General features: G+C 36.9%; 1 protein-coding gene across 21 annotated transcripts in view; it reads left to right on the top strand.

Annotated features, from left to right (window-relative positions):
* The window catches only part of LOC446192 (extracellular matrix protein 18), a 160,745-nt gene extending 133,712 nt beyond the window's left edge, over window positions 1-27,033 (top strand). For 19 of the 21 annotated variants that reach the window (XM_041608243.1, XM_041608240.1, XM_041608239.1 and 16 more), the window contains 13 exons: window positions 1,958-2,170; window positions 3,190-3,210; window positions 3,541-3,597; window positions 4,848-4,907; window positions 8,152-8,331; window positions 10,669-10,713; window positions 11,294-11,500; window positions 12,146-12,349; window positions 13,124-13,315; window positions 13,707-13,910; window positions 22,893-22,961; window positions 24,230-24,364; window positions 25,795-27,033. In XM_041608243.1, the coding sequence (XP_041464177.1) occupies window positions 1,958-2,170; window positions 3,190-3,210; window positions 3,541-3,597; window positions 4,848-4,907; window positions 8,152-8,331; window positions 10,669-10,713; window positions 11,294-11,500; window positions 12,146-12,349; window positions 13,124-13,315; window positions 13,707-13,910; window positions 22,893-22,961; window positions 24,230-24,364; window positions 25,795-25,940 (1,733 nt within the window). In that variant the 3' untranslated portion in view covers window positions 25,941-27,033. The remainder of the gene's footprint in view (window positions 1-1,957; window positions 2,171-3,189; window positions 3,211-3,540; window positions 3,598-4,847; window positions 4,908-8,151; window positions 8,332-10,668; window positions 10,714-11,293; window positions 11,501-12,145; window positions 12,350-13,123; window positions 13,316-13,706; window positions 13,911-22,892; window positions 22,962-24,229; window positions 24,365-25,794) is intronic. The other 2 variants (XM_041608233.1, XM_041608234.1) reach the window with 2 other exon arrangements.
* Window positions 27,034-27,251: the final 218 nt, after the last annotated feature.

Raw genomic sequence — 27,251 nt, 5'->3', positions numbered from 1 at the left:
CGAAATATATCATTGCACGAATAAGAATATTCGCTATTTGTGTTGTACGACGCCTCAGATTTTAGCGAAAATATGAAAAAAAGAGTTTTTGCCTGCAGTAATCTATGAAAAAGGAGCAAAAATATTGATAGGGAAAAGCTAAATCCAACAAACGCGTATGCATGACCTCGGGCCGCATGTATTTCGCATGTAGCCATCAAGCTATATGTGTATTTCACCGTAAGTAACGGTGTATTAACCGCACCTTTTTCTCGGCGGGATAAAAGCAAAAGTCGGGGGTGCGGTTTATACACGGTGACGGGTCTGAGCCAGCCCGCCGTAACCCCCCCCTACATGTACGATGTCTGCCAGTTCACAACACATCGAGTGGCCGGGCGTAGCCGCCCAGGCAATGTCGTTTAGAGGGGTATGAGCCGCGGGTAATGGGAAGCGATTATTAAGATCTTAATTAAATGTTGTTCATAACAAACGCACCCACCTTCATGACACTAATTTTGACTTTATTCTCGATTCAAAGTAGTGAATTTCCCTGGCTAATTTAAAAGAGACGCCAAGCATACTCAGTAATATTTTGTCACTGCTGAGCGAGAGTGGAGTGAGCTGAGAGATTGCGTTGTAATGTGGTTATAGTGCGACTTAAGCTGGCGCTATTCAAAGTCCCGTTTCACGCCAGCGCCAGCTTGTTTTTTCCTTCCTGTTTGCTTTTCATAAGATACCATGTAAACCACGCACGAAGCCGTATAAAACAACTGGAAAAAATGTCAATTTCTTTGTTTCTTGAACCTTCCTGTAATCCCGTATCCAAAATTCATGCTAAGACATCAAATTTCTGAAAGTGATTGTGAGGGCAAGAATTGTGAATGTTTCTTCCTCCTACGCTGGAAAAGACACAGATCATAATTTGATAAGACGTACTGGCATGACTGGTACTGTATCGTAGTTTGCAATGTAATGGCAGTGCTGTGTGTGTGTGTACACTGTGAGGTGAGTGAGTGTGTAAGATGCCAATATTGGCGGGACCGTTCTTTCTAACATTTGTAGATAAATTGATCAAGAACAGCAGATTACTGCTTACCTGTAACCTCTTTGGATACTTTGAAATCTTAAAACTTAGATTTTGTTTCTTCATACCTCAAATATGCATGTTAATGTGAGAATTTTTTTTTTTTTTTTTTTTTTTTTTAGTCCAAAGTTGGGGGTGCGGTTAATACACGGGTGCGGTTAATACACCGTTACTTATGTGTATTTCACCTTCATTTATTACTGAGCGCAATGAATTGAAATGTATTGTGATGTCACCTCTTACAGCCGTGCAACGGCACATTTTGGATGGTACGTCGTGTGTGCAATGGTACGAATGTTTGACATTCAGCCTCCCATTTGCTCGCGTACAACAAGCTATAAGTAGGCATTGGACAATATAATTTATAGTCTCTTAGTCAGCCCCCTGAATCCCGGGCATTGGTTGTCCGGATTTTTGCATTTTTAATGTTGGGAGGTTATGGCTTGAATTCACAAAGGTGGTTTTGAAAACCCACGGTTGAATCCATGGTTCATGCAGATTTACTGTATAAATTACGCTTAATTTAGCGCGTTTCGGGCGCGTGTATAAAACATGTCCAATGCTGATGCGCCCATTTGTCCCAGTGCGCTAAATTGACGCTGTTACCATGGTTAGATACACTATTTTATTCATGATTCCACTGTTTGAAGAGTGGACTCATGAATAAAAACAGTGGACTCATGAATGAAATAGTATATCTAACCATGGCAAGAGGCGTCAATTTGGTGCTCTGTGACAAAAGGGTGCATCAGCATTGAACATGTTCTATACATGCGCCCGATACGCGCTAAATTAAGCGTGATTTAAACAGGAAATCTGCATAAAGCATGGATTCAACCGTGGGTTTTCAAAACCACCTTTGTGAATTCGGGCCTATGTGTTTGGTTTCGTTAGATGAGCCTCGACCCTGCGAGGCTGAAAGACGGAAGAAGATGGAGGAGAGCGAGAACCGAGAGGGCATCTTCATCCCCCAGTGCACCCAGGATGGTTACTACGCCGTGGAGCAGTGTTACGAGGGCAATGGTACTTTCTGCTGGTGTGCCGACACAGAGACTGGAGCCGTCAAACCAGACACGGAAGTCCATGGTGCTCGTGCAGACTGTGAGCGTAAGTCCTGTAAAACCCACGGAGGAATCCACTATTCGTAGGGTCCTAATTCATTGTGTTGGTGCAAGAATGCCCTTCGCAAAAACATTTTGGCTGACTGCAATGGTGCGGAAATTCCCTTATTATGCAATGCACTTATATGCGCACTGCTAAGCGTGTTTTTGCGTACATACGACGCTAAAAAGTTTGGTGATAAGTGCTTTCTTGCACTGACACAACAAATTGATCTACTTTTGCTCCTCAATTTCTTTTTTAAACTCACATATTAAAAAAAAAGAATCAAATATGGATTTAACATTCTAGTAAACGCTACTGATTGAGGAACAATTTTCAAAGAAAAAGTTGCAGATTTGCAGTTTTATCAGTCATTCTGTTGTGTTCATTACATTGATTTAGATTTTTTAATGATTAGCTTAAGTTACATGTAATTGCTTTTATTTAGGACTGGCTCCACATAATGCACTGGGAGAGTTATCATTTATCAAGTACATTCTTCTTTTTCAAATCACATTTCATGTCTGATTGCTCTCATTGAAACTGCATGGGAGTGGTAATATGTAAAATCGTAACTTGGTTAGTTCAATGATAACCACTGGAAAAAAAGTTGTAATTTTCTCAAAGTCCTTGAGCAGTTCAGGTTGAACATTATTACAACTTTTGAATTTCACTTTAATTTTCTCTCACTTATTCATGTCATTGTCATTTATGTATCATGGAATATGAAGAGACCAAAATGTACGACTAAGCTAACATTATAATGGAGCTTAGTGCACATTTCTCCAAAGCAAAACACGTTTTCCAAACAGCTTAGAATTCCTGACTGATAATATTTTACCATTTCCATTTAAATCAAACACAAGTCCCTAATAAGCGTGTTTCATTGGTTGTAAATCAAGTTACGTTTGATCACAATTCTTTCTACTGCTACATGTATGGGCCCCAAGTTCTACAGTGTATGTATAAAATCATATATTGTGTTTTCTCATTTTATTTTTGCTTTCTGATTTTGTTTCTTACAGGTTTCCTTCCAGATCCTTCACGTAAGTTGTTCAAAGGCCATACTTTTCATATTTTCAAATGTTTTTTATTATGTTTAATATTTTTTATATAATATTTATATACATGTATATATAGTGGTTTTTTTTTGGGGGGGGGAGGGTGGCGACCATCCGTTCATCCCATTGTCATTATTGTGATTTCATTCTCCTTGAACCCCCCCCCCCTCTTTAAAAAAATCCTGCATACGCTACTGACCCTGCTGAAACTATTGTATGGGTTAATATTGCCAAGTACATGTGAATCAATGATGATTAAAGTGAAGCTATATTTTTCTAGATAGATCACATCCAGTTTGTGATTTTTTTTTTCAGTTATCAACCAATGTCCTGAAGGCAAGGTCTTTGCTGATGGCGTGAAGAAATGCGTCCGTAAGTTTCACCTTTTCTGTTCCAAATCGGTGGTTCCATGCTATTTCATTCTGAGATTGTTTATTTTACTTCCTACTTTCTCAGCATTTTGTTCATATTAATTATCATATACACACAAAATTTCATATATGCTTGAACGTGCGATATAAGCATTTCGTGCGAATATCCTCTTTGTATGACTTGATATTTTTTGGTGAGGGCATGCCAATTATGCTGTACCATCCAAATTTTATTCCATATTCTGCATGTGCTACAAGTTTTTATGTCCCCAGCATAGAAATCAAATTATGACTTTATGTGAAAAATATATTACAAATGCCTCCTTGATTGTAATTTTTCCCTGTCCTAGGTGTAATTTTTCATTGATATGAACCAATTTTGACTGCAAGGGAATGATGGCCCATCTTGAAACTTTGCATATTTTTTGGGGAAAAAAATAATGCTGCAAAATTTTATTATTTTTCTTTGAAATCTAGCACTATTGTACAAAACAAATAAGTTACTATGTGCTTGTATGGATAAAGCGGTGACACATGACTTTTTATAAGACAATATATGTAAATGCTTTTTGTACTAAGTAAATGTAAGATGAAATTCACAAAATCATTTTCAGTCTTATTTAGTGTATTGATCTGTAAAATTTGTCATTAAAAACAAAAGGTTAAAAAAAACTTTAGAAACTGTTAACTTTGACAATTTTCCTTTGTGAGAACCTATCGTATAAGATTATAAAGATGACATCTGCGAAGAAATCTATGTAAATACCAAAATCCTGATGAGAGAAATGGATGTTGAATATGCAAAGAATGTTTTTCATGAATAAATTTGCATGTTATATTCATAATGATAATAATAAAAAATGTTATTAGATGTTTCTTGTACCAACTTTTAGTGTGTGTTGAAAAGAATGCGGTGCATCCCATTGTTCAGCACATTGACCTAGGGGCTGTTTCATAAAGCTGTTCGTAAGTTAAGAACAACGTTAAGAACGACTGGTGATCCTCTCTTATGCCCTAAACCTTCGCCAATGAATATAATGTTTACCACAAGAAAGGATCACCAGTCGTTCTCAAAGTCGCTCTTAGCTGATGAACAGCTTTATGAAACACCTACCTGGATGGTAGTGCGATTGGGAGGGGGAATTATACCTCCCCCCCCCCATCCGCCCTTAATACCTCCCAAAAAAGCTCAGTCATTTTAGGGTTAAACGAGATGTCTGTAATATTATCCTCTATCTTTAAAATCCACAGCGGCTGAACCAGTTCCATGTCTGCTCCCTTTTGTCAAAGATGAGAATGGCGAATGTGTCCGTAAGTATAAAAAAAATTATAATAAGAAGAAAGCAATGCAAGCTTCCAGAGCCTTTGATATTTCGTTATTATTGTAGTGGATTACATGGCAAATTTTGCCTGAATTGATGACAGTTCATGTCCCTGACCTCGTGCATTCAATGTCCTACACTAAATAACTTGAAATCACTAACATTTATAGACCTATATCCATGACACTGACATAGTGCATTCAAAGTGATACACTAAATAACTTGAAATCACTAACATTTATAGACCTATCCATGACACTGACATAGTGCATTCAATGTGATACACTAAATAACTTGAAATCACTAACATTTATAGACCTATCCATGACACTGACATAGTGCATTCAAAGTGATACACTAAATAACTTGAAATCACTAACATTTATAGACCTATCCATGACACTGACATAGTGCATTCAATGTGATACACTAAATAACTTGAAATCACTAACATTTATAGACCTATCCATGACACTGACATAGTGCATTCAATGTGATACACTAAATAACTTGAAATCACTAACATTTATAGACCTATCCATGACACTGACATAGTGCATTCAATGTCATACACTAAGTAACTTGAAATCACTAACATTTATAGACCTATCCATGACACTGACATAGTGCATTCAATGTGATACACTAAATAACTTGAAATCACTAACATTTATAGACCTATCCATGACACTGACATAGTGCATTCAATGTGATACACTAAATAACTTGAAATCACTAACATTTATAGACCTATCCATGACACTGACATAGTGCATTCAATGTGATACACTAAATAACTTGAAATCACTAACATTTATAGACCTATCCATGACACTGACATAGTGCATTCAATGTGATACACTAAATAACTTGAAATCACTAACATTTATAGACCTATCCATGACACTGACATAGTGCATTCAATGTGATACACTAAATAACTTGAAATCACTAATATTTTTTACAGACCTATTTTTGTTTTCCCGAATTCCATGTTGCTGACCTCATGCATTCAATGTCCTACATGTACACTGAATAACTTAAAAATCACGATATTTACAGATCTTTAATTATGTCATTCTTTCTTCAATCAATGATGATTAAGCCTCCAAATATCGGGAACTATGGAACGATCTTAGACCAGGGAGCATTTCATGAAAGGATGTGTCTGACGTTTTGTCCATAAGTCCCTTCGTCTCTGCCAGCTACTTTAGGACCTATGCATCTCAGCCAATCAATCAATTTTCATTATAATTCCATTGGGTGATTTCAGGTTCAGTGTTAACCTATTGGTGTTGGTGTGCAATAGGTCATTTTTTTACACAATGCAAACATTAAATGAAGATGGTCTTGAAAAGTTACTTGTTTTTGAGATGTTGATAATACAATCTAGGGGAGTTTCACAAAGATTTGAGTATGACTTCTAGTCGCACTTAAATACCAAGTTGCGTACGATATGAAAGGCTTGACCGCATTGGTCAGATCGTGTCATGAGGACGCGCACTAATGTGTATCTGTCTTTAAGACCGCGCGTTGCATATCATGTATGCCTCCGCATCTAAGTGCGACTTAAGTCATACTGAAATCTTTGTGAAACACCCCCTGGATCAGTTTTACAAACTCATAATAGATTTTGGAGCTAGAGGAAGCAATCCAAATTCCAACACCAATGCCAACACCGAACTTGAAATCACCCATTTTGCATACTGGATTTTTCCTATTGTACCATTAGTCTTATCATTATTACATTATTGTTTTATGCTACAAGCGCAATTGTTATACCTCTGTAAATACATACATTTCAGCTTTTTAGATGCAGTATGTGTATTATTGTTTTACTGGAAATAAATAAACCATGAAACAATGAAAATCAAAATAAAGGAAAGTTGTCAGGGGCCAGTTGCAGAAAGATATGTGTTTGAACGCAAATCATAAAAATCAAACGCAAGTCCCAAATGCGCGCTTTTGATTGGTTGAAAATCAAGTTGCGTATGATTTTCTTATAGTTCAATTCATTTGATTGCAACTCTTCCTGCAACAGACCCCAGGGGCCCGTAACACGTAAAGCTTATAGCAATAAGAACATATTTTTATGACTGATTTGCATGGTCTACGATGTACAATTAATTGTGAAAACTAGGCATAAGATTAATCGTTAAACTTTGTATTACGGGACCCTGATCTGACAACCTGTTGCTTAAAAACTGTTGATGTAACACCCTGAGACTCTCAATCTACTTATAGATCAACCCATGACAGTGATAGAGATTCAGATATTCTCATGATAAGAAGCTTTAAGGGCATTCCACTTTTAAAAAGAAATCCATGACAAATTTTGCACATAGGGTTACAGTAGCACCATAATACTTCAAATATGCACACAAAAATATTCGAACTCAAGGTCATATTTGTCATACTTTGCAGCACTTCAGAGTGGAAGGGGAATCCAACCTGAATAAAAACTTGTTTTTATAAGGAAAAGAAAAATCAGACAAGTTGATAGGTGAAAGTTTGAACAATATTGGACAAACAACTAGAAAGTTATGAATTTTTAAATGTTGTAAATATTGGTATCCACAAAGCCCATGGAGACTTCTAATTGGCCACATATGGGATGTCATAGTGATGTAAGGCAAGGACTACTCTTCTATACATATTATGGCTAAAATGTCATTTTTCCCAAAAAGTTTTATTTAAAATTATATTTTTCTTTCACGAGGGCATAAAACAATATACTACCTGGGTTGTATTTAGGAGAGAACCACAAATCCCTGATAATAAAGTACATGGCCTATGCAAAAGTTGTCCTTGCCCCTGTCATAATTAACTTACCCAGTTGCCAATTTGAAATCTACATATTATTAGTGTTCTTAATTTTAAAGCAGCTATAACTTTCTTATTGCTTGTCTGATTTCTTTCAAACTTTCACCATTCTGTTAAATTTATTTTTCTCCTCCCAACACAACATTTTATGGTCAAGGCTGGATTCCCCTTAAAGTATTCAAATATTGTAGATTATTTTTCAGCTATTTAGCTTATGATATAACACATTGGATCTGCAGTTTGAATGCAGATCATGTGAAAAATCTGCTGATACCTATATAGCTGATTAATCACCTGTTCATCCATTGTGACGCCAATGCGCGGATCATGATGCGCACAAACATACCTGAACTGTGGAACGTCCACAAGTGATTTTGAATTGTATGATTTTGTTTTTCTTCTCTGGCCAGCCCCTACCTGCGAAGGTGACCTGGTGTATAACATGTGTGGTTCGGCCTGTCCGGATATATGCAACGAGGAGCCTGCTCAATTCTGCACTTTCCAGTGTGTGCTGGATTGCGCTTGCCCAGATGGGTTGTATCGCGTTGCCGGTACCTCGCGATGTTTCGCCCAGGAATCGTGCCCAAAACGTAAGTCTGTCCTGTTACAGAGCAAAGTCACCATATCTAATTGCATTTTGGCCCCAAAAATGGGGTGCAGAGACCCCCGTAATAGTATACATGTAGAGTCAAACCTGTGTTAGTGGCCACCTACCTATAGTGGTCACTAGAACTGATTCCCATGGAGGTAGATTGTGTGTATAAGAACCTGTCTATAGCATCCACCTGCCTATAGTGACCACTAAAACAGATTCCCATGGAGGCAGATTGTGTGTATTAGAACCTGTCTATAGCATCCACCTGCCTATAGTGACCACTAAAACAGATTCCCATGGAGGCAGATTGTGTGTATTAGAACCTGTCTATAGCATCCACCTGCCTATAGTGACCACTAAAACAGATTCCCATGGAGGCAGATTGTGTGTATAAGAACCTGTCTATAGCAGCCACCTGCCTATAGTGACCACTAAAACTGCTTCCCATGGAGGCAGATTGTGAGTATAGGAACCTGTCTATAGCAGCCACCTGTCTATAGTGACCACTAAATCTGACTCCCATGGAGGCAGATTGTGTGTATAAGAACCTGTCTATAGCAGCCACATGCCTGTAGTGACCACTGAAACTCATCATCATAGATTGTGTGTATAAGAACCTGTCTATAGCAGCCACCTGCCTGTAGTGACCACTTAAACTCATCATCATAGATTGTGTGTATAAGAACCTGTCTATAGCAGCTTCATGGCCACTGGCCATTATAGACAAGTTTCATTGTATACTAAAAACATGAGTATCAAAGAGACGAGGGAATTCAAAGATATATTGTGACATTTCTTTTCGGTACAGTGTTCTCAAAGTATACAATCACTAAATGACTTTATGTAAAGGAAATAATCATATTGACATTAATGTGCCCATGTTTTCTGTTATTTTCTTCTTCAATACTTAAAATGAATGATTTAAATATTCCAAGGAAATAATCAATAAATGACCAAAGTCCTTGAAATAGCAATTCAAATGAAACTTGAATGTCTTTTTAACCCTAAATCTCCCGGGGTATTTTGATTCTTGTCATTCCGGGGGGGGGCCATTATGGCCCCCCCCCTTAAGATCTCGGCCGCCGATCGCGCGAGCGACGCAAAAATTTGCACGCTGGTAGTGTGCGATGTAATCTACAAGGCTGTATGGTAAAATTTTCCGAAATAATGAGATTTTATTTTATATGAATTGATTATGCTAATTTATGCATAAATCATACTTTTTGCTCTAATTCACTAAATAAAGCTCCTAGAATGCTAATTTTTGGTAAAAATTTTCTTTGTAGCATTCTTAACAATCGTAATTCAAAAAAACTTTGGTTTGGAAATAAATTTCTTATGTATTTTATTGTTTTATGAATTTCTTATGTATTTCTTTGTTTTTTACTTTTTGTTTTTTATTGTTTTTTCAATGGAAATTGTTCCAGACATAATTCTGATCATAAACAAGGCAAAATTAATTAAGTTTAATCAGTAAAAGTAGAAATAATGATACATTTATGAATTTTGGCTAAATACGCAATTTGCATTGGATTTGTACATGAAATCACGTTTATGAGCAATTTTTGGTCTGACATGCACTTGCATAATGTTGCGTAATGTTGTAACCGCGTACCCGGGCTTCACAACTTTGGTCTCAAAATTTGCGCGAGACTTGAATGTAAAAAGTCAGTGAGCTGCGAGGTGAAAAAATTTTGCGCAGCAGATATATCGCGAAAATTGTTGAGGGGGGGGGGCCATTATGGCCCCCCCCCCCCCCCGGGAGAATTAGGGTTAAAGTGTGTCTTTATTTTGCTTGTCCAGTACGATTTCATATTGTACCTGCAAATGATTAAAGACATAAGTTAACATTATAGACACGTAATTTCAAATTTCAAAAGAACCAAAGGGGAGATGAAATGTGTACATGGATGCCTTTCTATCAACCTTAAAAACTCTTACACCAACCAAAAATCAAAAGAATTGCTTTTGATACATTATAATTGAAGATTTTGTGTAATCTACATGTATATTGTGCAGATAATAATAGAACACATAAGCGTATGTGATGAAATTAAGATTGTGTTTCCGGTCACTTTATATTTCACTTTTTTGAAGCCTTAAATTATATGATTTTCAGAAGCAATTTTTTTTTCTGGTCTTCATTTTGTAACATATCACAGACACAGGTGACATCAAGTGGGACCTTGTAGCTCAGATTTAAAAAAAAAAAGTCAAATCAATTTTAAATATGCTTTTAAGAGTAGGGAATGCGTTTTTTATGTATCACTTAAACACTAAAGAGATAATCTACCACATGTAACACTTGTCTTGTGCTTTTTTTTCCCCACAGCATGTGACGAGGGATATAAGCACAACGAGAATCTTGAATGCGTTGGTAAGTTCTTATGGAGAAATTGCATCCAAGAACCAAATCGCTGATATTGGGAAATGATTTAAGCATATAGTATATCATGTAACAGTAAAGATGAAAACCTTGTTTATGAAATATGTTATATGATTTGTTTTATGTAGATATACACAATTTAAAATCAAATTATAATTTTTAATGCTCAATTTTGGTTTCAAAATAGCTAATCGTTGGATAAAATTGTTCATCTTGTGTTACATATGTGATATGCATGTAATTTAATCAATTATGTTATTTGTTACAAACTTTTAAAATTATTCTGTCCATGAATGTAATGCATTGTTTTGTTTTATTTTATCATTCATCTTCATCCATCCATTTACCCATCCATCCTTCCATTTATTCTTCCGTCCATCCATCCATTTATCCATCCATCTCTCCATTCATCCATCCATGATCCATTCATCCATCCATCCCTCCATTCTTTCTTCCTTCCTCCCTTCCTTCCTTCCTTAATTCCTTCCTTAATTCCCTCCTTCCCTCCCTCCCTCCCTCCCTCCCTTCCTTTCGAGGTAATTATGCATTGTTTTAATGTTTTCTTCTTCAGTTGCCAATCCCTGCCATGAAATGCTTGCAGCAGCCAATGAAATGACCAGTAGGAACATGGTAGGAGTCTATACCCCCTCTTGTACTACCGAAGGCAAGTATGAGCCTGTACAGTGTCACGGAAGCATTGGATTTTGTTGGTGTGCTGATATAGAGACAGGACTTGAACGAGAGGGAACCAGGATGAGAGGAACTCCCGAATGCCCAGGTATCTTGAACACATAGTTTTCAAACTGTTGACACTTGCTATTTATTCATTCATTATGTTCGTTTATTTATGTATTTGTTTTTATTTTAGTCATTTATTTCTTCATGCATTTATATTAGAACTTGATTTATTGCTTGTAATATTGATATGATTGTAAATGCATGAAAGTATCGTGTGCCATTGCTGTGGAGATGACTATTCAATTGAATAAGTAAATACATGAATACATGTACATAAATAAATGATAATTGAAAATCAAACTCATAAATGATTTATGAAACAAATAAATTGATTTATAAACAAACAAAAAATTGATGAGTATTGAATCAATTAGGTAATTAGTTAATACATGAATGAAAGAATAAAAATCAAATAGGGAATTTAGTGCAGAAACAATAAAATATGCATTTAGGAGATTCGCAAATTTTTAAAAAGTTTTTTAGATCAGTATCTTTAAATGGAACAATCTTAAGATGGCGGAATGAAGTCTTTGGGTATGAATCGGCCAGGGATTGAGGCAGATGCTCTACCACTGAGCCACCATGCCTCGTTATTGTGGCCTCAATGCTGCCTCCTCCCCCTTCCCCTACTTATAAAAGTAAAAATCTAATGATAGCCTTCTTTTCTTTTTTCCACATAATGCAGCACAATGTGAGAATGGTATGGTTTACAGCGAATGCAGTTCAACTTGCCCAGACTACTGTGGCAAACCAGAGTCGATCTTTTGCATTTCCATGTGCACCCCTGGCTGTGTGTGTCCTGAAGGAACTATTCTCTTTGACCAAGACTCACAGCTGTGTGTTGCCATCGAAGATTGCCCCGTTCCTGTTATTCCGGAAGTTGTCAATGGTATGCACTTATCCAATCATCTTGATCGTTTGGGATTAGTAAGCAGGCATGAGACTTCATTCATGCAAACAATCACTTATTTAAAGACTTTGAAAATGATTGATTTTTATGTCAAAACCCAATTCAGGGCCCCGTCTTACAATGAGTTGCGATTGATCAAATCAATCGCAACTATGGATGGCCAGCAACGTCAACATGTATTATGCATGTTTGTTCATAATATTTTCTTAATGTGATGTATGTTCATGCATTGAAAATTCACTGTGCATCTCTTTGTTTACAAATGACACTGTGCTTATCTCCTATATAAAAAATAATGACACTGATGGATTTCCATAGAGTTACAATTGATAGGATCAATCATATTTTTTGGGTAAGATGGGGCCAAGGTATCATTGGAATGCTAATCAATTTTAATTTTTCTAAAGAAATATAAGTTTCCTGATTCTAACTCCAGATTGGTGGCCCAAAGTGTGTGTTGAATAAAACACACACCTTGATGAAGTTTCCATTTGTAGAAAGACCTTTGTTAATTGAATTTAATTTTATTTAAAAAGCATATTATGGAGAAAACAAGAATGATATTTCAGTCAAATCATTAGATTTTGGGCTATTATTGCGAGGTGTATGTCATGATACAAACAAAGTTTCCCTGGCAACTGTCATAAGCTACTGAAATCCTTGCATCTCTTTGGCTCAGAGCTAATATGTCGATGAAAATCAAACAATGAGGTGCTTCATGACACATTCTCCTTTATTTGTATGTTCTTTCAGCACCGCCCGCCCCAGAATGTACAGGGGATCTTGTGTACAAGGAATGCGCCTCGGCGTGTCCGGAATTCTGCGGTCAGTCTCCAGAGCGTGCCATGTGTATCATGATGTGTGAGCCTGGCTGCGGGTGTCCAGATAACATGATCCTGCAGAGCGAGGGCGGCGACGTCTGCGTTGCAGCAGAAGATTGCCCAGGTAGTCAGTCACTTTGCTTTGATGGTGTTCGGGGGGGGGGGGGTGCCTTGAATTGTGGGGGAAAGAACTGAAGACAATCAACTTTGTGATTGGCCATTGAGGAACCTTGTCAAAAGCCTTTTTTGCAGGAATTCCACTAATAAGAAGCTATGGGACTTTTCATAGAGGCTCTCCCAATTTCCCTTTGCTGAAATGTTTCTTTGCTCTAATCTTATCCCTTAGGTATCCCTTGTCATTTGCAGCACAATTCAACCCCTTTCCCGCAATTCTGTGGAATACTGTAGGTTATCAAGTTTGCGGGAGTTCACATGTTCATTTTTTCATTGAGGTTTTGCGATGTGTAAATGCGGAACGTTAACACTTGAAGCCTTGATTTTCTTGTTGTACCCAGCGCAATGTGACAATGGTATGGTTTACAACGAATGCGGCTCCCCTTGTCCCGACTACTGTGGCAAACCAGAGAATGAAGTATGCATCACCATGTGCAGTCCAGGTTGCTTCTGCCCCGAGGGAACTCTACTGGTTGATCAAGAGACGCAGATGTGTGTTGCAAGGGAAGATTGCGTCCTTCCCGTCATACCTGCAGCCATTGAGAGTAAGTGCTTCTGATTTAAAAGGAAAATGAAACCTTTGGAACAAGATAGCTATTGTGTTAAAACAGAAAAATCAAGGAAATAGATCAAATAAAAGTTTGAGAAAAATTGAATGAATAAGAAAGTTATGAGCATATGAAGTTTAGATCATTACTGTAATGTAGATTCTCCTGCTGGCAATGCGACAAAGATGTGTGATGTCACATGTGAACAACTTTCCCATTACTTTTCCATTTTCCCTGTATTTCACTGAAACTACCTCTTATCACATCTATCAGTAGATTGTGTATTCTTTCTATAGGAGGGCATGTAATACAGATTTTCAAAGAATACATTATGGATAAAGAGTTTGTGTCACCCTAAGAAAGAGCAAAAATAGACATTTTCGGGGTATTTTATAGTCCATTAATGGGACAGTTGTTCACATGTCACATCATAGATATTTGTCGCTTTGCCAATAGGAGGATTTCCATATCATATTAGTGATCGCAATATTCAAATGCTTGTAACTTTCTCATTATTTGTCAGATTTTCTTCAAACTTGCTTTGATCTTATTCTTTGATTTTTCTGTTTCCACAAAAGCCAACTTGTTACAAAGGTTTCATTCCCCTTTAACCCTAATTCTCCGGGGGGGGGGGGGGGGGGCCATAATGCCCCCCCTCAACAATTTTCGCGATATATCTGCTGCGCGAAATTTTTTCACCTCGCAGCTCACTGACTTTTTACATTCAAGTCTCGCGCAAATTTTGTGACCAAAGTTGTGACGCCCGGGTACGCGGTTACAATATTACACAACATTATGCAAGTGCATGTCAGACCCAAAATTGCTCATAAACGTGATTTCATGTACAAATCCAATGCAAATTGCGTATTTAGCCAAAATTCATAAATGTATCATTATTTCTACTTTTACTGATTAAACTTAATTAATTTTGCCTTGTTTATGATCAGAATTATGTCTGGAACAATTTCCATTGAAAAAACAATAAAAAACAAAAAGTAAAAAACAAAGAAATACATAAGAAATTCATAAAACAATAAAATACATAAGAAATTTATTTCCAAACCAAAGTTTTTTTGAATTACGATTGTTAAGAGTGCTACAAAGAAATTTTTTACCCAAAATTAGCATTCTAGTGAATTAGAGCAAAAAGTATGATTTATGCATAAATTAGCATAATTAGTTCATATAAAATAAAATCTCATTATTTTGGAAAATTTTACCATACAGCCTTGTAGATTACATCGCACACTACCAGCCTGCAAATTTTTGCGTCGCTCGCGCTATTGGCAGCCAAGATCTTAAGGGGGCCATAATGGCCCCCCCCCCCCCCCCCCCCCCCCGGAATGACAAGAATCAAAATACCCCGGGAGATTTAGGGTTAATTTTGAGAGATGAATGTTACCACTTTCTGATGATCAAATGGGTATTCTAGCAAGGCGATCTTCGAAATTGGTTTCCTGAACTGGTTTCCACTAAAATTAGTTTGAGGATTGTATTGAGAATGGTGCCAATGACTTTTTTCAAAATATGTTGCTGAATTTCAATATTCTATAACTTCATAATTTGTTACTTGATTTTCTGACGAATTTTTGCTCAGTGAATATTACTCAATTTATTTAGGTATGATTACTTTCAGCCTGAATACCCCTTAAAGTGCTATTTATCGTTAGTATTTACTGCCAATATACAATATAATTTACAAGTAGTTTATAAATAATCATACTTGCTAATAGAGCGCTTAATACTTACTTTGTCAGAAGTCTCTAAGCGCTCTACAGTATATGCAGCATAATTACCCTGGCTTTAGCAGTGCAGCTGTTATGTGCGCTGCGTTTCAAGGAATAAATTCCTGCCAGGTACCCATTTACCTCACCTGGGTTGAGGCAGCACATTGTGGATCAATTTCTTGCTGAAGGAAATTATGCCATGGTTGGGATTCGAACCCATTACCCTCTGTTTCAAAGTCGGGAGACTAAACCACTGGGCCACAACGCTCCTCTAAAGCATTCCAATCAATGTCATGATGGGTTGGGGGCATCGTGGTCTAGTGGTTAAGACTCTCGTCTCTCAATCTAAGGGGCGTGGGTTCGATTCCCTGCCATGGCATGTTTTTCTGCAGCAAGAAATTCACCCATATTGTGCTGCACTCACCCCGCTGAGGTGAATGGGTACCGGCAGGAAATAATTCCTTTAAAAGCTGTGAGCGCCGAAACCGGTAGACTGTTGCTTAGCCGGGGTAATATAGGAGCGCCTTGAGCACCTAACAAGGGGGATATGTGTGCTATACAAAAAATCCTTTATTATTGTTATATTATACGATGATGGGAGGGTTTCTTGAAGCTTCTTTCCAGTGATTATTACCGACCAACTTGATCTTAGCCAATCAGCTACAAAGCTTTTGGTAGCTTGTAACAGTTGTTAGTGAATATCACCCCCATATCGCACCATGAAATGGTCTTCAGCAATTGTGTTATAAGTGATTGAATGATAAAGCCTAAAGGAAATAGAGTCAGGAAATCTCATTGTGGTTTGTCTAAATTGCAGTTTCAGCTGATTTTCAGCCATTTTATTTTTTTGTAGGCCTTGAGTTAAATTATCAGACCAACATACCTCTGTATCATTTATTCTTTTCATGAATCAGATGCCTAGCTACCTTCTGATCGCCATCTATATTTTCTTAGATGGTTGGATCATATGGATGGAGAACAGTTATATATTTTGTTGGGAAATGCATGTAGGGAAAGAGAGGAAACGGGAATAGGAAGATGTAGATAAAAAGAGATTGAGAGAGCTCATTGAAAAGGTGATAGTCTGATACACAAAGAACTAGATAGATAAACCCAGTACTTTATAGAAAGTCAAGTGACCGGGTTATATATATATATATATATCACAATGGTGAGTTATATAGAGAAGAGAGTTATAAAGAGAGACGGTTCATATTTGCTCGGTCAACTGGCAGTTGGTCTACTTCTGAGATACCGCAATACTAAATATTTCATATTTTTATATTTTACTGTTTATTATGTTGAATTCATGTTGAATTTTTAGACACCTTGAACACATGTGTATTAGAAATGTGATTATAATTTTTTTGTTTGTGCACACCAAGTTACCAATAATGCATATAGCATTTCCTTTTATTTGAATCAGGATAAAAGAGCATTGTACATTAAATGATTTGCTCACTGGCATAGGTGCCACGGCCGGGATCGAACCCCGGACTTTCTATGTATATAACCAGGCACCTGAGACCACTCGACCACGGCACCATAATGATAACAATGGTGATTATTATCATCATCATCATCATGGTCATTATCATGAGGAAGAAAAATGGGAATCTTGAACATAGTACCCTCGATGTCGAGAGAAATTAGCAATAATGAAAGATAGAATGTCATGCATGTATTTTTGTGTCAAGGTGAATGTCAGGATATGCCTGCTATCCACATTACTCTCACTTTTATAAACACAGGTCAATGTGCTATTTGGCTCACATTATGTAAATCATTTTATTTTTTTCTCATGTTAAAATTGCTTAATAGCATCCCAAGCGCACTGCATAGTTATGCAAACGCTTCACCCAAATACAGTGGCCTGGATACGCGACCGAGAGTCCCTCGATGGGGCTGATGAACAAAAGTTCCATCACATTGAAACCAAAAGTGGTATAATAATATATAATAATAATAGCCAATTTTTATAAAGCGCTTTTCCCAGAATGGCCCAAAGCGTGTTACAGCATATTATTACCCCGGTCATTGGATTCATTTCAATCAAGCACGATAAGTGCACAATTTCCACTCCCTGGGGAGCATCCTTGCATTCATCGCAGCCACATTAAACATACAAATCAAACGTACAATATCTTTCGCATCCTACCGGGTACCCATTTAGCACCTGGGTCGAGAGTGGCAAAGTGTGGATTAACGCCTTGCCAAAGGACGCTAGACCGCGGTGGGATTCGAACACACGACCCTCTGTTTACAAGGCGAGAGTCAGAACCACTACACCATGGCTCTTCCGGTATTGTGCTTGTCTCGTGACAAGACCCCTGTCAATGACCAAAGTTTCAATCATGGTCTGCACAAGCAGACTACACACCATGTGGACATCTATTCAAATACCAGAGCAAAAAACGTAAAACTATACTTGAGTGATATGCAGATGGGATTATCAGGGTGCTACATAACTATTTAGAAGCACTTGCCCAGTCGGGCAAGTAAATTTGTAAATAGTTGGAATATACTTGCCAAAAATCTATTTCACTTGCCCGAAACAAATTATTGAAAAAAAATTTACCTGTCCAAAAGAAAGTTTTGCAGTTTTATAACTATTGAACCTTTTCTCTCTTTTGACATGAACCGATCTACTTTGTTTTTGAATTTCTTTTTCCAAATTTATTTTACTTGCCTGCCTTGACCCAAATTAGGGTCAATATATCCTAATTTTGGTCATTCTACTGTGAGAATTTTGGGCAAGTAATTTTTGGTCTTCAAAACACTTGCCCGACTCTAACTTTTACTTGGCCCGGGCAATCGGGCAAGTACTTATGTAGCACCCTGGATAATGTGTGATATAATTTCAATTTTTTTTTTATTGAACCCTTTTAAAGTTCAAGAAATATCACCATTTGAATTTACTCATTTAACCATGACAATATCTGTTTTTTCTTTGGACCTTCATGATCATCAAGTAGCCATGAAGATCATGAAATTAAGGGCCCATTGATCCCATCCCTCCACTCAGTGTTATTTAGGGTATGCCTATGCTCATTCCCTCCCTTTGAAAGCACCCCCCCCCCTATTGAAGGTCTGCCAAAATTTCTGAACCACCCTTTTAAGGGCTTTTTCTGGCTTGAAGACCCCCCTCCCCTTAATCCTGAACACTGCTCAATGTACCCCCTATCTTAGATGAGCCCTCATTCCAACAAAACGTCCATACTTTTCTTTTCAAAATGAAATAATCCTGAATGAGCTTATAAAACTAGCAGGAATTTCAGGAAGTTGTTCCCAGGATTATTTTTCTATGTTATATTTTATAATGTTTTATAACCCCCTTTTAAAATTTCTCAGGAGTCCAAAGAGAGAGATAAAAAAAAACACCCCCTTTTTAAAGGAATCTCTGGGTGAAAATACAAATATATCCCCCTTTTTTTTACAATTCGCCATGTCTATGAAGGCATTTCTTCAAAGGAGGTGATGGGGAATAATTAAGGGCAAGTTTTTATATTTTTTTCTGCTCTATATAAAAAAGAAATTGTTCTTCTGTCTTTTTTATTCCTTTGCTATATATGGCTGGTAGGCAGTCATCATTAATGGTGAACATTTATTTTTGTGTAGTGTGTCTGGCAACATTTGCCAATGTGACTTCTTTACAGCTGTTGTGTAAATTCCTCTGTGCGTGCAAGCTCTGTTTCATTTCCTTTTCATAGATTAAAGTGACTAGTCTTAGAACAGGCGAGGAAACTACTGTATGTTCAGTGAATGGTGGTCATGATAAAGCATGCTGTAAGGTGTCTGTTACATAACTTCTTAAACAATGTATCTTGTTACTGGTTGGCCTATTTTAGCTCTGACCTTGCTGTGATGAGATAATCAGCTACATGTACAGCCCTGGATGGTGAAACTGTTCATTAATATCCTCATTTGTTTCAAGGAGTAGTCCACCAAAACAAATAGTTGAATAGATTTTTTAAAAAGAAAGACTAAAAAAAGTGTAGAAATTTTAATCGGAATAAAATGAGAAAGTTATGAGATTGCATTTTTCTTCAGTTATAATTTCCCCAAACAGTTATATGCACACCATAATCAGTATGCAAGTAAGAGTACTGATGATGTCATCCACTCACTACATGTATTTCTGTTGTATTTTATTATTTGATATATGAACCCAGATTTTTTGCCATCATCTAAAAGTTAAATTCCTCTCTGATAATGTAGAATTTCCATAGTTAATTATATTGTGAGACAAAGAAGGGTTGATCTTTTAATTCAAACAAATTTAGGAAATTGTGAATGTGTGACACCAACTTTCTCATTTGCATATCATTGTGTTGGGGACATATTTGTTTTGTGACTGAACTTATTATTTTTCACCCAATGTTTGATGAAATTCCTGTTTGAATTTTCTTTTCATTTTCAAACAAACTTTTTATTCAGATGGCGTTAACCTTTAAGCATTTAATGGTACCAAATTATTATTTTTTATCCTATCATCATAAGTTGAATGTGATATTTGCATGTTTATTTAATGTAAGCCAAATGAGGTAGGTGGGATAGAGGGAGATAGCGATAGATAAAGAGAGGGAGAGAGAGAGAGAAAGGGCAAGGACGTCACTTTTCAGAGTAAAGTCTGAGTTCAGACTCTTTCAACATATTTACAGCCATAAAAAACACCTTTTTCATATAGGAAAGGGGCAATTCTGAATTTTTCAGACTTTCTTTATAAAACCAAAGCGATATCCCTGAAAAGGATAGAAGTGAGAGAGAGAGGCAAGAGAGCAAGGATGTTTTTTTTTCAGTCAACATAAATACAGCCATGGTATATCATGGGGCAATGCTAGATGATTTTTCAGACCTCAGAATGTGACATTAAACACAATAGTGTTTTCATTTTGCTCTTGCAGTTGAAGCCTACACAAACAGGTGCCAGAACTTACCTTTCTTCTGATGGGTCAAACTGAGCACTAAAGCTGCGCTAACGAAAGCGGGAAATTTGAAGATGATCAAGATATAAACGGTTTTATATTTTCGACACTGAACAGTGCACTGCTGATCATGTTTGTGTTTGGTGTTTTGGAAATGAGTTTCCAATCATGATTCATGTTTAAATTTGAAAATCGACATTGAACACGCCCTAAGTGACATCTCTAAAGAGAGATAGAAAGATAACAGAGAGAGAGAGAGAGTGGGTTGGTGAATAGAAACTCTTGTTTGGGGAAGCAAGAGATTGTGACTGAGGGGGAGGGCTGTGTCCGGAGCTAAATAGGACTAAACAACTGACCTGGGCAATAGACTTCCTCTTGACCCTACTAAGCTGCTGCCAGTCTTCCGTAGATCCCATTAGGTGTGTCACCTACATTGAAAGTTGAGTATTTTCACTATACACTGTAAAAAAAAGGTGCAAATTGGAGCCATTTTTTGTATTGTATTTTGAACCCCCCCCCCAAAAAAAAAGGATCCCCGAAAAGATTCTTTACGTGCTTAAGGACTTTAAATAGTTATAGAAAGAACATAAAAATGTTAAATCCAAAATTAGCTGTTCAAAGTAATTTAGAACCTGTCAGGGTACTAGTATTAGTTCGGTAACTTGAATCATTGATGCCAGGCTTTGTGGAAAACAAATTCTCATGTATGTTCAGTTCAAGATTCTTTGTCATAGAGCACTTTCTGTCATTCCAGTTTAATATTTTTTCAGGTATAGAAACAACTTAACAGGTTTTATTTGCCTTCAATATTCATTCATATGTACATTAAAGTAACAATAAAATATTTTTATTTTTCACTGGTATGGTGAAGTTGTAGACGTAGTTTAGTAGAATTTTGCGAACCTAAGGTCATCGCTTGACCTCAATCTCCTGTCCATTCTTTCGTACCAACTCTCTCCTTCCTTCGTAACACTGAAAAGTCATTAGCAGTATTAAGGTGAAGGGATAGACCTGGCCTGAACAGTCTCGACATTTGACCTAGAAAAGGAAAGGGCGTCCTGGTGACCTTCACTGGATTGACCTTCACCATGCTGCGCACAGAGACATGTAGAGACATACTGTGCTTTACATTAAGGGTTTCCTGAGCATCACCCTGACCGTGACCCTTTGTACTTCTGTGTTGTTTAGTGATGAGTGGGGTGCACTGTTTCTATTACCTTCATTTCCCGCTTAAGTTTGTTGTCGTTGCCAAGAGCAATTGGCTCTGCGTTAGTTCAGGTATGAAATTGCTTTATAGGTTTTGGTTTTCACAGAGGTTGAGATTTTGTGTGGGGGTTTGTAGGTATGTGTGTACCATGACAACATGTGTATACACACTGATACATCTGTCTGGTTTCAATGAAATATGCCAAGACCATATGAAAAATGCAATATTTAGAAAAGAGAATAATTTTGTTTGGGTAATGATATAATTCATTCATACATTTCCAATGTGTTATCAGATTCCTGCCAAAACTGACTTTGGGGTATATTATATGATTATTTTTTTTCATTCTACCTATTGAAAAAGAACATCATACGTTATTCAGTGATTCAAAAAAAATTATTTCTATATTTCAAGTAAAACTAAAAATATCAGCAAATACATACAAATAAATAAGCATCTGCTTATATTGTCATACTGCTTTCATAAACGATCACATATTTTTATGTAAAATTTATTAATTTTATTTCTGTGATGGTCACACTGTATATTGTAATGACTTGCAGAAACAAATAAATAAATTACCCTTAAATAAATTAAATTACCCTTAAGTCCCTTCTTGTGGAACACCGATGTTATATAATCTTTTCAAATCCTTAGGGGCATTATGAAAGTTAAAAAGAAATTGTTTTTTAAAGAATTTCAGGAATTAAAGGTAATTGCTAGTTTTGGTAACGATATCAAAATGAGTTCGTACAGAGTCCAATGAAACGACCACCAAAGTGTCTGTTTGTATGAATAAAAGCTGAGAAATCAGCAAATAAGCACAGGATTCGGGTAGAGCGTTGGGCCTGACATTCAAAGCAATAATTATACACTGTCCCACGTGCGCTTATCTGTGTTGGGGATCTCCGGTGTGAACATTTTTCAGCGTAGATTTCAAGATTTCACAAAGTTCAGTTTATGTAACTGAACCAGATCTAGATCCTCGATGATATACTGACAATTAAGCCTTGTTTTACAGACTTTCTCATGAAATCAGTGTTTACTGCAACTACTGGAATTTCTCTTTAAGTGACAATTATACTTCATGATTATAATGCTCTCTGTTTCATTCTCATAGGTCCTTGTCCAACGGTTCTGGATGCTGCACCTAACGGATTTGAGGAAAACATTTGTAATTTCAAACAAAGTATGTATTCGTTTTCAAAACACCATTCCTTTCATTCTATTTATAAATGCCACTTTCAATAATTATCTGATTCGAAGTCATTCTTAGGAGTGCCAAATTTACAAAGGTGTGAAACTGATGTAGAAAGGTAGACAAATTACTGCAGTCCAGCCGGCTGATCATTGAGCAATAATTAAAACTAGCTGAAAAAAGGTAATAATGGGTGAAAATTCTGAAGAATCACCAAAACAAAGAACTACAGGTTGGCATGCATATGCTATTACATGTACACCTTAACCCTATATAGCCAAGGGGGGGGGCCTAAAAGGCCCCCCCCCCTCGACATTTTTCGCGATAATTTCTAAATGCAAAAAAATAATACGCTGACATTTCATCACTTTTTTCTTTCACATCTCTCGCACATTTTGAGACCCTGTTTGCGAAAATCGGGGGTACACTTGCGGAGATATAGCACATATTCGTGACCAATGTCACCAAAAATGGCAATTTCCATTGACTTTTGTGTGTACAATGTATGGGTTTTACAAGAAGTGTTGTCAGATGAATGTTTTTTTTTCTGTTTTTCCTCACATAACTTTCTTTTGGGCTATCACCAACTATTCTAGATTTAAAAAAACAATAAAAAATAGAGATTTCAAAACAAAGAAATACATAATAAATTAAAAACAAAGAAATACATAAGAATTTGGAAACACGGAATGAAACAAGAATATTATCGAGAAAAATTAGCATATGCGCATAATTAATTACTGTCATAATCTAATAATTGTACAATTTCAATACAGTTGAGTGAGCTGTCTTTTAAATAACATGACCGGCTACTAACATGCTTGATTCAATTGCATTTTCTCAAAAAATGGGGGGAAAACTACAAAAAAAATGAAAATTCCTTGAAAAAATTTGAATATTTGCATAATTAATTGGATAAATGAAAAATGTTAATGAATATCACAAATTTGACAACGCATTCTTGTAAAATACATAATGAGACACCTACACACCAAATTTGGTCGCAATCGGTTGATAAACGGCCGAGATCTGAGGGGGGCCTAATAGGCCCCCCCCCCCTGGGCTATGCAATTTCAAAATAGCCCGGGCTATATAGGGTTAAAGAAGCAGTCCACCTTCATGTATTCGTCTATTTAAAGGATACCTTGTTTATTTTTCTGTTTGCAAGCAACCTTTCACTTGACTGGCTCAATCTTGCTTGTCCAGTTCTTAACTTAATACTTTGTAATTAATGCAAAAAATCTACCCTTTTCTGACAGTTTTCATCGTCAAGGTCAGGCCTGATGGACGAGCGAAGGTTTTGGATGATTTGACGGTAACACCGAACAGGTTTGCAGTCAAGCGACCCATCAAAACGTTTACAGCTGAAGATGAGTGTGATGTCCAAATGACAGGTAAGACAGGAATGAACACCAGGGGTCAGTCTTACAAAGAGATGTGATTGATCCAATCAATCACAACTTTTGTTCATTTTTTGTCTCACCTGCGAAGCAAAGTGAGACTATAGGCGCCGCTTTTCCGACGGCGATGGCGGCGGCGGCGGCGTCAACATCAAATCTTAACCTGAGGTTAAGTTTTTGAAATGACGTCATAACTTAGAAAGTATATGGACCTAGTTAATAAAACTTGGCCATAAGGTTAATCAAGTATTACTGAACATCCTGCATGAGTTTCACGTCACATGACCAAGGTCAAAGGTCATTTAGGGTCAATGAACTTTGGCCGAATTGGGGATATCTGTTGAATTCCCATCATAACTTTGAAAGTTTATGGATCTGATTCATGAAACTTAGACATAATAGTAATCAAGCATCACTGAATATTTTGTGCAAGTTTCAGGTCTCATGATTAAGGTCAAAGGTCATTTAGGGTCAATGAACTTTGGCCGAATCGGGGGTATCTGTTGAATTACCATCATAACTTTGAAAGTTTATTGGTCTAGTTCGTTAAACTTGGACATTAGAGTAATCAAGTATCACTGAACATCCTGTGCGCGTTTCAGGTCACATGACCAAGGTCAAAGGTCAATGAACTTTGGCCGAATTGGGTGTATCTGTTGAATTACCATCATAACTTTGAAAGTTTATGGATCTGATTCATGAAACTTGTACATAAGAGTAATCAAGTATCACTGAACATCCTGTTCGAGTTTCAGGTCACATGATCAAGGTCAAAGGTCATTTAGGGTCAATGAACTTTGGCCGAATCAGGGAAATCTGTTGAATTACCATCATAACTTTGAAAGTTTATTGGTCTAGTTCGTTAAACTTGGACATTAGAGTAATCAAGTATCACTGAACATCCTGTGCGCATTTCAGGTCACATGACCAAGGTCAAAGGTCAATGAACTTTGGCCGAATCGGGTGTATCTGTTGAATTACCATCATAACTTTGAAAGTTTATGGATCTGATTCATGAAACTTGTACATAAGAGTAATCAAGTATCACTGAACATCTTGTGCGAGTTAGAGTAGTTTTCAAAGTCAGCACTGCTGCTATATTGAACTGCGTGATGCAGGTGAGATGGCCAGAGGCATTCCACTTGTTTGTTCTTTCTGTGACTTGGATGTTGTTTGAAGGTTTGCATGGTGGCATGTACAATCGCTGATGTGGTTTACGGTACACCATGTGGAGTATTATAGAAACAGCGGATAGAAGAAGACAAAATAAATGGAAAGGCGAGAAAGAAAAACTTGACTCCCTCTTGCATTTGCACAACCGTGATCACATCGGGGTGAATAGATCCATTACACTTTGTTTGATGTCAATTCACATTGAAATCGTGCTCCACTTAACATCAATTCTCACTATCTCTCCTCTTCAGACCGCTTCATGATATTCATGGATAACGAAGTTGATGCAATGGACAGAGCAGACATTATGCTTGACGAGAACGATGTGTTAGTCCCCATGACTGGTCACTTCAAGAATCGCGTCAAGGAGGCCTTTACCAACTGCCCCAGTGCCTAAAAGAGGTCCTAATGTACAGCCCTGGGGGACTCCTTATCTTTCTCAACGTTCTAGGGCTTAGACAAGGTCCATGAATGTATTCGCAATGATTGGTCTTCCAATAAGATATTTCCAAAGAATTTCTCTCTGATGAATAACCCGACTGGCATTATAATGTATGAATAATTAAATAAAATTCACAGAAGTGGACACTTTCACTGTAAATGTAAATCTGATTGTAATTTATAAGCTTTTTTAACATGAGGAGAGTCTAGTTTTTTTTTGTACAGTTGCAGGGCATTTTTCAATGGAATATGCATGCCTTATATTTCAACTTGTATAGTATTTTAACCACTGCTTCTATTTTTAATGGCCCCAAAGTCACACACATTTTCAAACAAATTGACTCATTTTTAGAACATATCTGTTGATTTGTTTACTGCTTGAAGACCTATGCCCTAGATACTTCTAGATACTTGATATCCAAGGCTTTTAACCAAAAGCTGTGACTAATAAATGTCTATTCCTTTTTTTCTCCTGTTTTATTCTATAGCAGATTTAAGATACCTTTATGTACATTTATGTAAGAATGTGAAAGTCTTTTTTTGTAGACGTCAGTTGAAGATAATGTAAAGATTGTTCCCTGTGAAACATCGTTTAAAAGATAAAGTTGTCCAATGAAAACGAATGCTGCAATGGAATAAGGATGTGAGGTCAATGTGATGTATTGTGTTGTATATGGCGTGGTAGGAACTTATTTATACAATGTCATATGAAGCCCATTAATGAATGAAAGTGGTGTAGTAACTAAAGTAATTTTACGTAAAAAAGTCAGTAAAAGCTTCACGCAATGTGGAAATTTGTTCATTTCATTCTGAACTGATGACAACATGCCCCTTTTTATGATCTTCTTAGGGGAGTATTCAGGGTTTGTTTGTATTTTTTTATTCAGTTGTGTTATTCTAAACCATTCCATTTCATACTATGTACATGTATGAGGAGTTGAGCATCAGGAATCGTGTCTTTAAGAAATGAATCCTTTCTGGATACACTTGTTCTGACTTAACAATACTGATAGAGAATGGAACGGATTAAAAGCTCACAACAAAATAAATTTGTGCTGATTTGTCTTTTTTTCTTGTATACTCATTCTCCTTCTCCCTCCCTCTCTCTCTCTCTTCTTTCTTGGTCTCTTCATTCTATTTCTCTTTCTGTCCCAATATTTTTGTTTGTTTGATTAACAATTGATTGAATGCAGTATGGAGCGTTGGCTCAGTCGGTAAAGCATCTGCCTGTTGAACCAAAGGTCGTGAGTTCAAGTCGACCCCGGGC

The sequence above is a fragment of the Lytechinus variegatus genome, chromosome 5, assembly GCF_018143015.1.
Source record: "Lytechinus variegatus isolate NC3 chromosome 5, Lvar_3.0, whole genome shotgun sequence".
Lineage (NCBI taxonomy): Eukaryota > Metazoa > Echinodermata > Echinoidea > Temnopleuroida > Toxopneustidae > Lytechinus > Lytechinus variegatus.
Note: the sequence above shows the minus strand (reverse complement) of the source record. Positions and strands in the feature narration are given on the sequence as shown.